The sequence below is a fragment of the Prosopis cineraria genome, unplaced genomic scaffold (assembly GCF_029017545.1).
Source record: "Prosopis cineraria cultivar Desert tree isolate PC_DT_omini unplaced genomic scaffold, ASM2901754v1 PC3, whole genome shotgun sequence".
NCBI classification, from domain to species: Eukaryota; Viridiplantae; Streptophyta; class Magnoliopsida; order Fabales; family Fabaceae; genus Prosopis; species Prosopis cineraria.
This window is the reverse complement of record NW_026555334.1, coordinates 39,071,950-39,082,451: the sequence shown is the minus strand read 5'-3', so window position 1 is coordinate 39,082,451 and position 10,502 is coordinate 39,071,950. Positions and strand designations below refer to the sequence as shown.

The 10,502-nt window shown below is 32.7% G+C and overlaps 1 protein-coding gene across 3 annotated transcripts; it reads left to right on the top strand.

The window, feature by feature from the left end:
- The first annotated feature begins 7,093 nt into the window (after positions 1 to 7,093).
- LOC129306480 (uncharacterized) lies at positions 7,094 to 10,487 on the top strand. Of its 3 annotated transcripts, none has more exons than XM_054947097.1 (7): positions 7,094 to 7,989; positions 8,066 to 8,285; positions 8,380 to 8,456; positions 8,560 to 8,599; positions 9,344 to 9,398; positions 9,514 to 9,583; positions 9,693 to 9,824. In XM_054947097.1, the coding sequence occupies exons 1-7, from the start codon at positions 7,435 to 7,437 to the stop codon at positions 9,699 to 9,701; spliced, it is 1,026 nt and encodes a 341-aa protein (XP_054803072.1). In that variant the 5' UTR covers positions 7,094 to 7,434; the 3' UTR covers positions 9,702 to 9,824. The 3 variants fall into 3 exon arrangements, with proteins under 3 accessions (XP_054803072.1, XP_054803071.1, XP_054803070.1); XM_054947096.1 differs by having other exon boundaries at positions 7,101 to 7,989; positions 8,069 to 8,285; positions 9,720 to 10,487; XM_054947095.1 differs by having other exon boundaries at positions 7,102 to 7,989; positions 9,720 to 10,487.
- Positions 10,488 to 10,502: the final 15 nt, after the last annotated feature.

Sequence of the window (10,502 nt, the reverse complement as noted above, 5' to 3'; positions counted from 1 at the left end):
TCCTTTGTATCACAATCTTTGTCATTTACAAGCTTACTATTGGTATGAGTCAACAAATTGATTACTACTAAATAGTATATATTGTTATTCTATTTTGATATCATAGTCTCTAACATTTGCAAATGTAGGCACAAAGTAATGGAATTCCATTACTTGAAACTATAGATTTTATGAAAAACTACTCACAAGGTAATGAAAAGAAAAAGAGACACACAATTTGTGAAAAAAAAACATAATTTTATTCATTTTCATGATGTTATATACAATTTACAACATTTGCCTCTTTGGCTTATATACAATCAATGACATTTACATACTCAAAATTGTACAAAAAATGACACTTTTACATCGTTTAATACAATCCTTGTCACCTAACAATACTACAACTAGCATTATATTCTTTATTTATATCTGCATATTGCATATTGCAAGTTTGGAGTTTTTATTCTTTTCAACAAAATAATTTCACAACATTAAACATTTAGTACAACACTTCAAGCATTTACATATTCTTTATTTTGCTTTTGTTTTCTATTTTGCAGCATATTGATTTTGCAACCAGCACAATTATAAGATAGCTTTTGGATCCTTTTGTAATGCAATTTTGGAATAATTGTGCATATTTTTTGTAAGATGTCCTTGCTTTACTTCATTGCAAATTTTTACCCAACTCTGTTGGCAACATCAATCCTGCAGAAAGCATAAGGCAAATCAATTGCTATCTTTATTCATTTATAGCTTTACATTATCTTCTCTATTTTGGAAATGTACATCACACCACTTTTGCTACATATATTTTAGGAATGTAGATCTAATTTTTGATGCTAGACACAATTTTTCACTTCCTTATGAGCAATTCTTTCTTTCATTAAGCACTGAGAAATAGATGACAATGTGTGATGTGAAGATATCGTATCTCAATATTATTTTTGACATTTTCAAATGACTTATAAGATCACACATCATATGCAAATCCTTGTGCAAACATTAGAAAGATCTTATTTTTACAGCATCTATCATCATAGTTTTGCTTTCTCATTCTACTTTCCCCTTTTTTATAGTTTTTTATGGTGTTTTGCAACATTAGCATTACACTTTACTTCCAAAAAAAAACTTGACTTTTGACCTAATTAATGATACATTTTTCCAAATATTGCGTTTTGATTGGATGAAAATATTTTTTCATGCAAGATCAGATAGGTGTCCAAATCTACTAGAGGTGTAAGGTGTCCTTTTTATGTAGGATTTGGCTTCAGTCTAATTTTTTTAATGATTACAAGATGGTGATAATTTATGTTACAAAGTGCCCTTTTGAGGTTTTGGTTGAAGTGTATTTATTAAGTTTGAAGTCATGGAAGGACGTAGAATATAAAAATAGTGGGATAGGTCTTATATATGAAATTATATCATTGTTAGAACTATATTTTGGTATGGGTTGATAAGATACAAATTGTTACTACAATATAATGTGATAATTTCATTTGACATGGTAGAGGAAGTGTTTGCTTTGATGCAAAAGCCTGATTGTTCTACTTCGTTATGTAGGTTTATTATGTACAAGAAAAAAAGCAGATTCTGAATCTTGAATCAAAAGAAGATTAAAGCTTGCACCAATTCAAACAAAAAGATGCCATAAGAAGATAATTGCTTGCAACTTTGTCAACTATAAAATATGGTTTAGTTCCAATTAGTAACTTGCGCATAAATGAATGGATTAGCTACATTTTAATATTATGGAATCTGTCTTAAATTATTTAGAATTGAGATATGTAAGTTTTTGTAAAGTTTGCCTTTAAAAAAAAGAAAGAGAAGATTTAATATTTTATGAAAACTTCATAAGATGTATTACTACAAAAATTATAATGATTGTTGAGAGGGACTAATTATTAATAGAATGGAAATCAAAATAGCTCAAATAATAAGAAAAGACAATATCTTTAATTAACATTTAGCCTAGCCTTTTTGCAAGGAAAAGAATCAAAGATACCATAATAGCCAATGTGGCTTCTTGTGTTAATATGTGGCAATTTGTCTTTCACAAATAACGGAGATGGGGGAAATTCGGATTTGGATACATACTCATTGATTAGAAATACCCCTTATCAACCTCAATTCCTATACATAAATGGTGCACATACGTCTAAGTCAGCACACGCGTACAGTACAACGCTTGAAGGGGTTTGTTAGTAAAAAGCGTCATTAAAGTCAATATTCCTAACAACTTTTTAACTATATCTTTCGATCTTTATTATAAAATATTTTTAATTATTTTATAGATTTTAAAAAAATAATTTTTTCTTGATATCATAAAAAAGTGAGATGTATTTTTATTTTTACTTTTGGTTTTAAATCATAATACAATCATATTAAATATCTTTACATTAATCAAGAAGAGTAAAATTAAAAAAATAATTTAATTATTATAAATTATCCTATATTTTAGAGTAAAAGTTATTTTTAAAAAATATCTTATAAATAGAATCGAAGGGAGTACTTAATTATTATGGTCCCTTGAGTTGATTTATGGTCCAGGCATAGCTGTTTTGCTTTCATACAAAATTCTGTGGTTTTCGGTCCATGTAGATGGATTCAACATGAAAGTCAACATTGATGTGTTATATATATATATATATATATATATATCAATCATAATATAAACATGTACTCTCTCTTATTTGAGAGGATTTTTTATTCTATTTATAAGTTATTTTACTAAATTTTTAACATAATTTTTTCTTTTTATACTCAATTCAATGTTAAATAGAGAAAATATGTTATTAAAATATGTATATTTAATAGGGATAAAATTGATAATTTATTAAACTTTAAGACATAGTTAATTATTTTAGTAAAATATATTAAAAATAATTTATAAATAAAATAAGAAAAGTTCTGTTAGAACTAAATAAATATTCACAAGTGCACACACAGGAACACGTACCACGTATTTCACAATGCATCTTTGATTGCAAGTGGCTGTAGAGCCAATGTTTTTCTGTGATTTGGTCTGGACTTTAGCAGTCGACTTGGAACTTGGTTCCGCGGACGGCCCTTGAATTTGTTTCCTGTTTCATGGAGTAATTCCACTATATAATGGTTCATAATTTGTGACACGCCTTTAACTTTATTAGCTGCTGTTGTAGTGTCAATGTCTTTCGCAGCTATATTATTTAATTCCTCGATAATCATTTGATATTGTATGGCTTAATTAATACTATATATATATATATATCTTCTTCGATCATATCCATTAATTTTATATTTATGGATATGTATAAGAGAAGGGAAGCGAGGCCACGAGGAGTCGTATGTGAGATCAACGACCCTTTGGAGGTTGTAGGGGTCAGATTGTGTTACCTTGTAGATTCCCACTAATTAAGATGCAGCTGTCTAATTTCTTTAACCTAATGAAATTTGGTGTTGTGGATAACCACAGTCTCCTTCCCTGAATCTTCACCCGTTGTTGTTTTGAACATTTTATATTCATTCTTGTTGTCATGCTGCGCTATTGCTCTTTTAACGTTTATATCGATGCTTTCAAAATATATACACACAGATAAATAATCGGAACAATAAAATAATATCTATGCAATAATTAATATATGTTTTTTCATAGTATGTGCATTGTATTTTATAATCTAGTTAATGCTTTAAAAAAAAGGGGTATATTCTGTCAAAGATAGAAAATAATCTCCTCTAGACACTGAGAACAAAAAAAATGTTCTTTAAACTAATTTGCTATATATACAACGATCACAATTTAAATTTTTGATTCATTTTTTAAGTAACAAGGGCTCTTATTATTCACATTAATCTAAGTTAAAATACTTTTTTTTTCAGTTAATGCAATTTATTTTTAGCCCATTGACAGATCCAGAGGGTGGTGGTAAGACTGGCACCCCCCGCTTCAACTTCCCTTTGTAATAGTGCAACTTTCTCTTGTAAAAAAGATAAAATTAATTCTTGCCCCCACAATTTCTGTAATTTGAAATTTAGCCCCTATTTTAATTGGAAATATATATAATAATACCAAGTTCCCATATCGTTTTTACGGAAATGGGTAATAATTTAGACATGACATCGCATTAACATCGTAAATTTCCAGATTCAAATAAAAATGTAGTGTTGGCCTCCTTGATTTTACAATTTAGGAAAAACAAACGTTACGCAAAATTATAAGAATTAAAAAGCCAATTTCAAGGTTCTGATATCTATCATCAATCTACTCCAGGTATGAACATATCTAAAATTACTCGTTTAACTTCACCTCTTCTCTCTTCGATCTGTAACTGTTATGATGATTATAAATACAAGTGGGAGTGGCAAGGCATATCTGTCAGAAAGAATTAATGTACATGTGCGTGTACATATATGAAGTCCATAACTTGGCGACGTGCACCGGGGGGGGGGGGGTTGGCAAACGAAGGTGGAAACCGGCCCTCGTGTTGGTGAATCTGATATTTGAATTCGATAACTGTAGATATTAAATACTTATATTATCTGAGTGGCTAAAATCCATATTAATGATTATTAGAGTATAAAAAGAAATCTTACATCTAAAAGATTAAAAAAATTAATCATGATATATAAAGTTTAAAAAATATCTAATCAAATGACTTAAGCTATTTTAATAGAGTATACTATTTTTAAGCGTACTTAATATAAAAAAGTTTAATATAGTATTATGAGCCATTCTATTGGATGACAAAAAAAAAAGAAAGAAAAAAAGGAAAAAAATGAAAGATGAAAAAAAAATACAACAAGAAGCTAAAAAAAAAAGAAAAAGAAAAGAAAAGAGAGAAGAAGAAGAAGAAGAAAAGGAAAAAAAAAAATTAAATAGACCTAAAGCCTTTGAGAGTAAAAAAAGTACAAGCCCAAACAAAAGAAAAGAAAAACTAAAAAAATAGAGAGAAAAAAGGTAGTAGAGAAATATTAAAATGTAAAAAGAAGTCTCATCTATAAAAGATTAAAAAATGAATCATAACATATAACGCTTAAAAAATATCTAATCAAATGCTTAAACTATTTTAGTGTAGTATATTGTCCTTAAGCATACTTAATATAAAAAATCTAACAATGATTCACATAAACTCACTCATTTATTAATCTCAAGTGGGGCATAAATTTAAAATTATTAATCTAAATTTTAATAGTTTAGATAATATAAACACTCAATATTTATATTAAGTACAGTTACAATTATGAAATTTAAATCCGTCAAATCTGATCTAAAAAACCGAAGCAGAGCATCGAATATTTGCCCTTTACACTCTACATGCCACACCTCTTAACTTGCGCATCCCAGATTTTAAATGGACGCTATCATACTATTTCTAAATATCAAGAGGAATGTTTTGGGAGGATAGTGAGCCATGAAATTAGTCACCTACGTGCTCCCTTGGTGTTGTCTTATGGGGCATATGCCCTAGCCTAGTGTTTTCGCTTTCTGGCCCTTCGATTTTCATCTGATACAGACATGGAATACGATTCTCACATCCCTGAAGGAATAGGAGAGTGATGTATCATTTTTTTGGGAGCCCTATGGACACTATATTTAGGATTTAATTTCCAGCATTAAAATTCTGAATAAATGCTTGCTAATATATACTACTGAAGCCTGAAGGTTTTCTTTCCTTTTTTTCAAGAACACAAAGGTTGCGAACTTTTTTGACTAACTTTAGGGCCCTACATATCATCCACGTAGGTTATTCCTTTTTGTCAGGTTCACAAGGCCGAACACTGAGGAATCTTGCTTTCCACTCTCCTGCAACTTCAACGCTAGCTAGCTACAGAATACAGACCCATCAATTTGATTCCACCGCTTCTGATTTATGACATTTTGGGGCTGCTGTAAAAATTAATTAGTTTTAATTGCGTGTCTTGATGTAATAATATATTTATCATCCCAATCAAATTCACCATGCCCATCCACTCTCGCTAAGGTTATCTAATCTGAATCCGGGACTTTCCAATGCATTTTTTTTTTTGGTTTCAACATTAACCAGCCCCATCAATAGTGTTTCTCTTTTCTTGTTTTCTCACGCCCGGTTTATGTTTTCTTGACACCTTTTTCACGTTGAGTTATAAACCACTTGTCAAAGTCCTACATTAAATAAAATTAAATTTAACAATTAATATAAAATAAAGATAAATAACTCATAAACTTAAGTGCTGCCCTTCCCCTAGGACCTATACTATTAAATATTTGTTCAGTGGGGTATATTTATTAATTTAGGATCTAAACTTAAATGACATGCCTGCTGGTAAAGAAAAGATGACACCATAAGCAATGGATCTAAATTACTTAATTTATTAATTAGTTTAGAACCTTTTTCTTCCAAGTAAATTGTGGTTGCTTCTTGCATCTAGCATTCCATTTGCTTTGTTTTTTTTTTATCATTAATATTTTTTATTTGAAAGCTTCATTGAACTCGGACAAGAAAAGAAAAGTCCAAATATCCGTGATAAAAAAAGAAAAGACTCTATTACATAGAAAGTGTCATTGGAATTAAGTGAGACAAGAAGTTAAAAAAAGGAGTTGAAAAGAAAGGTCTCTTCGTGGAAATGAGATGGTATAAAAGAAAAGAAAAGGAGGTAATAAATATGTCTAAAGAATGCTTATTAAAAAAAAAATATCTCTTAAAGAAAAAGAAAAATCAAAATCAAAGGCACGAAAGAAGTGAGATGGTGTATGAATTTGTTAAATATGACTCGATCTTCTTACCTTTTGGAAATGGAAAGTCCATCAAGTTCATTGAGAATCTGTAGTTAAAGTTCCACCGTGCTTTCAACATGAATAAAATATTGGATGCGCTTTTCTGGTAATTTCCAATTTCCACTAAGCAAAATGCAGTTATCATCTGTGTGGATTGCGGAAGTATTTTCTTCCGAAGCCATTTATAAGAATAATTGCAGATCTATTGTGTGAATTTATGCCATTATCTTATCTAACATTTGTTTATTACAATACATAGATGCCCAACGGCCAAAATTAAAACAATATTCGCTAACATTTAGATGATCAGTCATAGTTCAAGAGTTTTTATCCCCTACCCCTAGCCCGAGTCTCTTATCCTGGTCGCTTTGGTTTTCCTCTTCCCTCTTATTCTTTTGCATATCGTCAAAATTCACGTGAAGACAACAAGGGAGAAAATATAATACTTTTTTGGGGGGAGCTTTGTTCTTTTCCGTGTTCTGTACTTCGGTTTTTTCAATTGCTTATGGTTCGTTCCTATACTTTTTAAGAATAATTAACTGATAATTAAGGGCCTTGCAAGGTAGGATTTTGACATTCAGATTCAATTCTTGTAGCTCAACCCTTTCGGAATATAAGAGAGAATTTCATGTCTTAGGAAAAATTTATTATTATCGTTGTTGCCTTCCCAATCTTCTTCTTCCTCTTCCATCTGGCTCGTATTCTGTGATTTCTTGTAAATGAACGAGAACATATTTGATTGGCAAGGGAAGATTCAACAGAGGCGTGGACTAAATGGGGATTTAAATTCTGAGTTTGGCCATCGTTCTCGTCAATATTTCAATGTCAAACAGGCTTGGAATATTGGTGGGGGAGGAGGTGAAGAGTCACCATACATGGGCTCTGCAAAATCATCTACCACCATTATGGGCGGTTTTGAATCCCCCTCTTCTGCTTTTTATGCAACAGAACGATGCATGGGGTTTCCGCAGTATCATTCCCAAGTTAACATGTACAATCCCTCTTCGAGCTCTCCATTTTCTAGGATTCACGATTTGGAACTCCCTTTGTATCAATCTCCCAGGGAAAACACTATGTTGGATCATTCGCCACACCAAGCTAATCTCAACGTCGAATTAGCAAACACCTTGCAGGCAGTGGTGAGACCCCAATTCGACCCTGAAAATCCCAACAAAACTCCATGTGGAAATTTGCCAACAGGCAAGTTTCTTCCAGTTCAACAGCACAAGTTGTTCATTGATGATGATTCTTCCTCAGTCGGGATAAACCATGCAGTAAGTATCTCTTGGTCAGTTCAGTGTCCTTTCCTTGCAGATTGACTTATCTTATGTTTACTGCACCATTCTTCAGCAGGTTGGTTGTGGTTCATATAATTTACCAGTTTCTCATGTAGGCTTCTCTTCACCACAAGAGAAGCTGTCTCCAACAGTTTTAGCAGCCAGTGTTACCTCTACTGGAAATCCTACTTCTAGTGGTGGGGCAGTAATCTCAAGTAAATCACGTATAAGATGGACTCAGGATCTTCATGAGAAGTTCGTTGAATGCGTGAATCGCCTTGGGGGTGCTGAGAGTGAGTAACTTGTTAATTTTAAATTATTGTGAAGAAATAAGAATAACTGTCAACATCTGACTATCTGAGAGCCCTCTTGGCTGCTTGACTGTAGAGGCTACACCAAAAGCTATATTGAAGCTGATGGACACGGATGGGCTGACCGTCTTCCATGTAAAGAGTCATTTGCAGGTTTGGCATGTTCTTAGAGTTTTATGTTTCCTCATCATGATGGTTGGTGTCTTCTTTCCAGACCTCCTAAAGAGACATTTTTTTTCCTTCACCTGTCTTGCAGAAATATAGAATTGCAAAATACATGCCAGACCCAGCTCAAGGTAAAATTCTCATCAAATTGCAGTGCAGTTTCTTTTTCTCTCTTTATGATGTCAAGGACATCTTTTTATGTTTGAATTTTCATAAATCTTGAGCTACTATTTTGTGGTTAAGAGTTATTCTTGTAACCGCAGAGCATGAGCTTTACTTTATTCCTAGTTTATGATTCCTAACTCATTGTTGAGCTGGTAAATAAAATTAACAATTCACAATTGCTAATTTCTTATTTCTTATGAGACTAGAAGTAGTGCAAGGAGAAAATAACAACCTCACTTTTTTCCTCGCTGAAATTACTTATATAGGGAGTTGCAATGCAGAAAAAAATACGTTTATATCCATCAAAATGGTGAAAAGTCTGAGCTATTAAACGAAGAACAGAGTCTGCTTTCCCCTTCAGGTGAAAAAAAACCTTAAACTAACAATAATCACATATAAGTAGTGGGATTGGGATTAGCATTGCTAATGTTGTTCTCTTACCATCCTCCATCTTGCTGTGTTAGAGAGGTGGAGGGGAATAAAGCTAGAATAACATTCCAGAGACACATGTAGCCGTCTGTGGCCTTTGTAAATGCTTTTCTTACATTCAAAAAAGAAAATTCAATTAATAAATAATATTCTCTTTACTTTATTTTGACTTCTTTTCCCGTCTCCTTGCATGCTCTTTAAAATGTACTTTGTTCTTACTTTCTGTCCATTTGGCAGGTTTACATCCCATGCTGGATCTAACACTTTGTTTCCTGATGCAGGGAAGCCTGACAAAAAAGCCCATATAGATGATGTGCATCATGTTGATGTCAAAACGTAGTTCTTCTTTTGCCTGATCCTTTGTTATGGTTTTATAATTCAATCAAGATGCTTGGTTCTTTATATATAGGCATCAGCTTCTGTCACTCTAGAATCTTCTCTTGGATTGCAGTGGCTTGCAAATCAGGGAGGCACTTCAGCTACAGCTAGATGTTCAGAGGCGTCTCCATGAACAGCTAGAGGTATGTGTTAACAATATCCTCTATTTATATGAGAATAGTAATTCTATTTTGAACGGCGTCTTCATGTCCTTCGGAGCAACCGGATAATGTAATAATGTGATTAGATCAGTTTACTTGATTCACTCCCTGTACCCAGATTCAGAGAAGATTACAGCTTCGAATTGAAGAGCAGGGAAAGCAGCTGAAGATGATGTTTGATCAGCAGCAGAAAACATGTAATAGCTTCTCCAATTTGGGCAGTACAGGAAATGATGATTCATCAGTTAGTCATAAAGAGGTTGGGGTTTCAATTGCTGAAGGGTCTGGAAATTCCTCCTTCCCTCCCAAGATAAGTTAGCTCTCCAGACCCATGTTGGTAGGTCTTCACTGAATAAGGTTACTTTTAGTGAGCAGCATGTAAACCACACCGCGCAAATTCTCCATGGCACAAAAATACTGTTATTAATCCTCCATGAGAAAACTCTGAGTTTAGTACATAAGATTATTGTGCTCTTTAGAAACCAGAATTCTTGTATCACACTTTCGTATTGCTCAAGAAACATGTCCATGACACTAGCAAGTAGAGCGTTTTGTAGTTAGATGGGGCTTTCAAGGGATGGTTAACTGAGATCCAAGCTGCAGTTTATATACAGGGCCAGAATGATATATTCTGCTTCCTAAATATTAGGAAAGCAATGAGATGCGTGATTCTCTTAGCACAGCTACAATGCAATTCCCTTGAGGGATTCCTGTTGGTTAAATAATCCCAAGTCTCTGAAAAGTTTTTCTCGGTGGAAAACGAATAGTATGTCATTAATCTCCTGTCTTCTGCCGTCGAGGGTAGTGGGTAAGGGAATGGATTCCCCCGCGACTGCACTCTGGCAAAGACTAGATGTGATTATTTAAATAAAACCTTTTATTTTTGCTTTTGGCCAAATTT

Coding starts and splice junctions, on each gene's coding strand:
- LOC129306480 (XM_054947095.1), top strand. CDS start 7,435: ATGAACGAGAACATATTTGATTGGCAAGGGAAGATTCAACAGAGGCGT. Junction 8,286..8,379: donor TCGCCTTGGGGGTGCTGAGA/GTGAGTAACTTG, acceptor GCTTGACTGTAG/AGGCTACACCAAAAGCTATA. Junction 9,399..9,513: donor CATCATGTTGATGTCAAAAC/GTAGTTCTTCTT, acceptor CTTGGATTGCAG/TGGCTTGCAAATCAGGGAGG.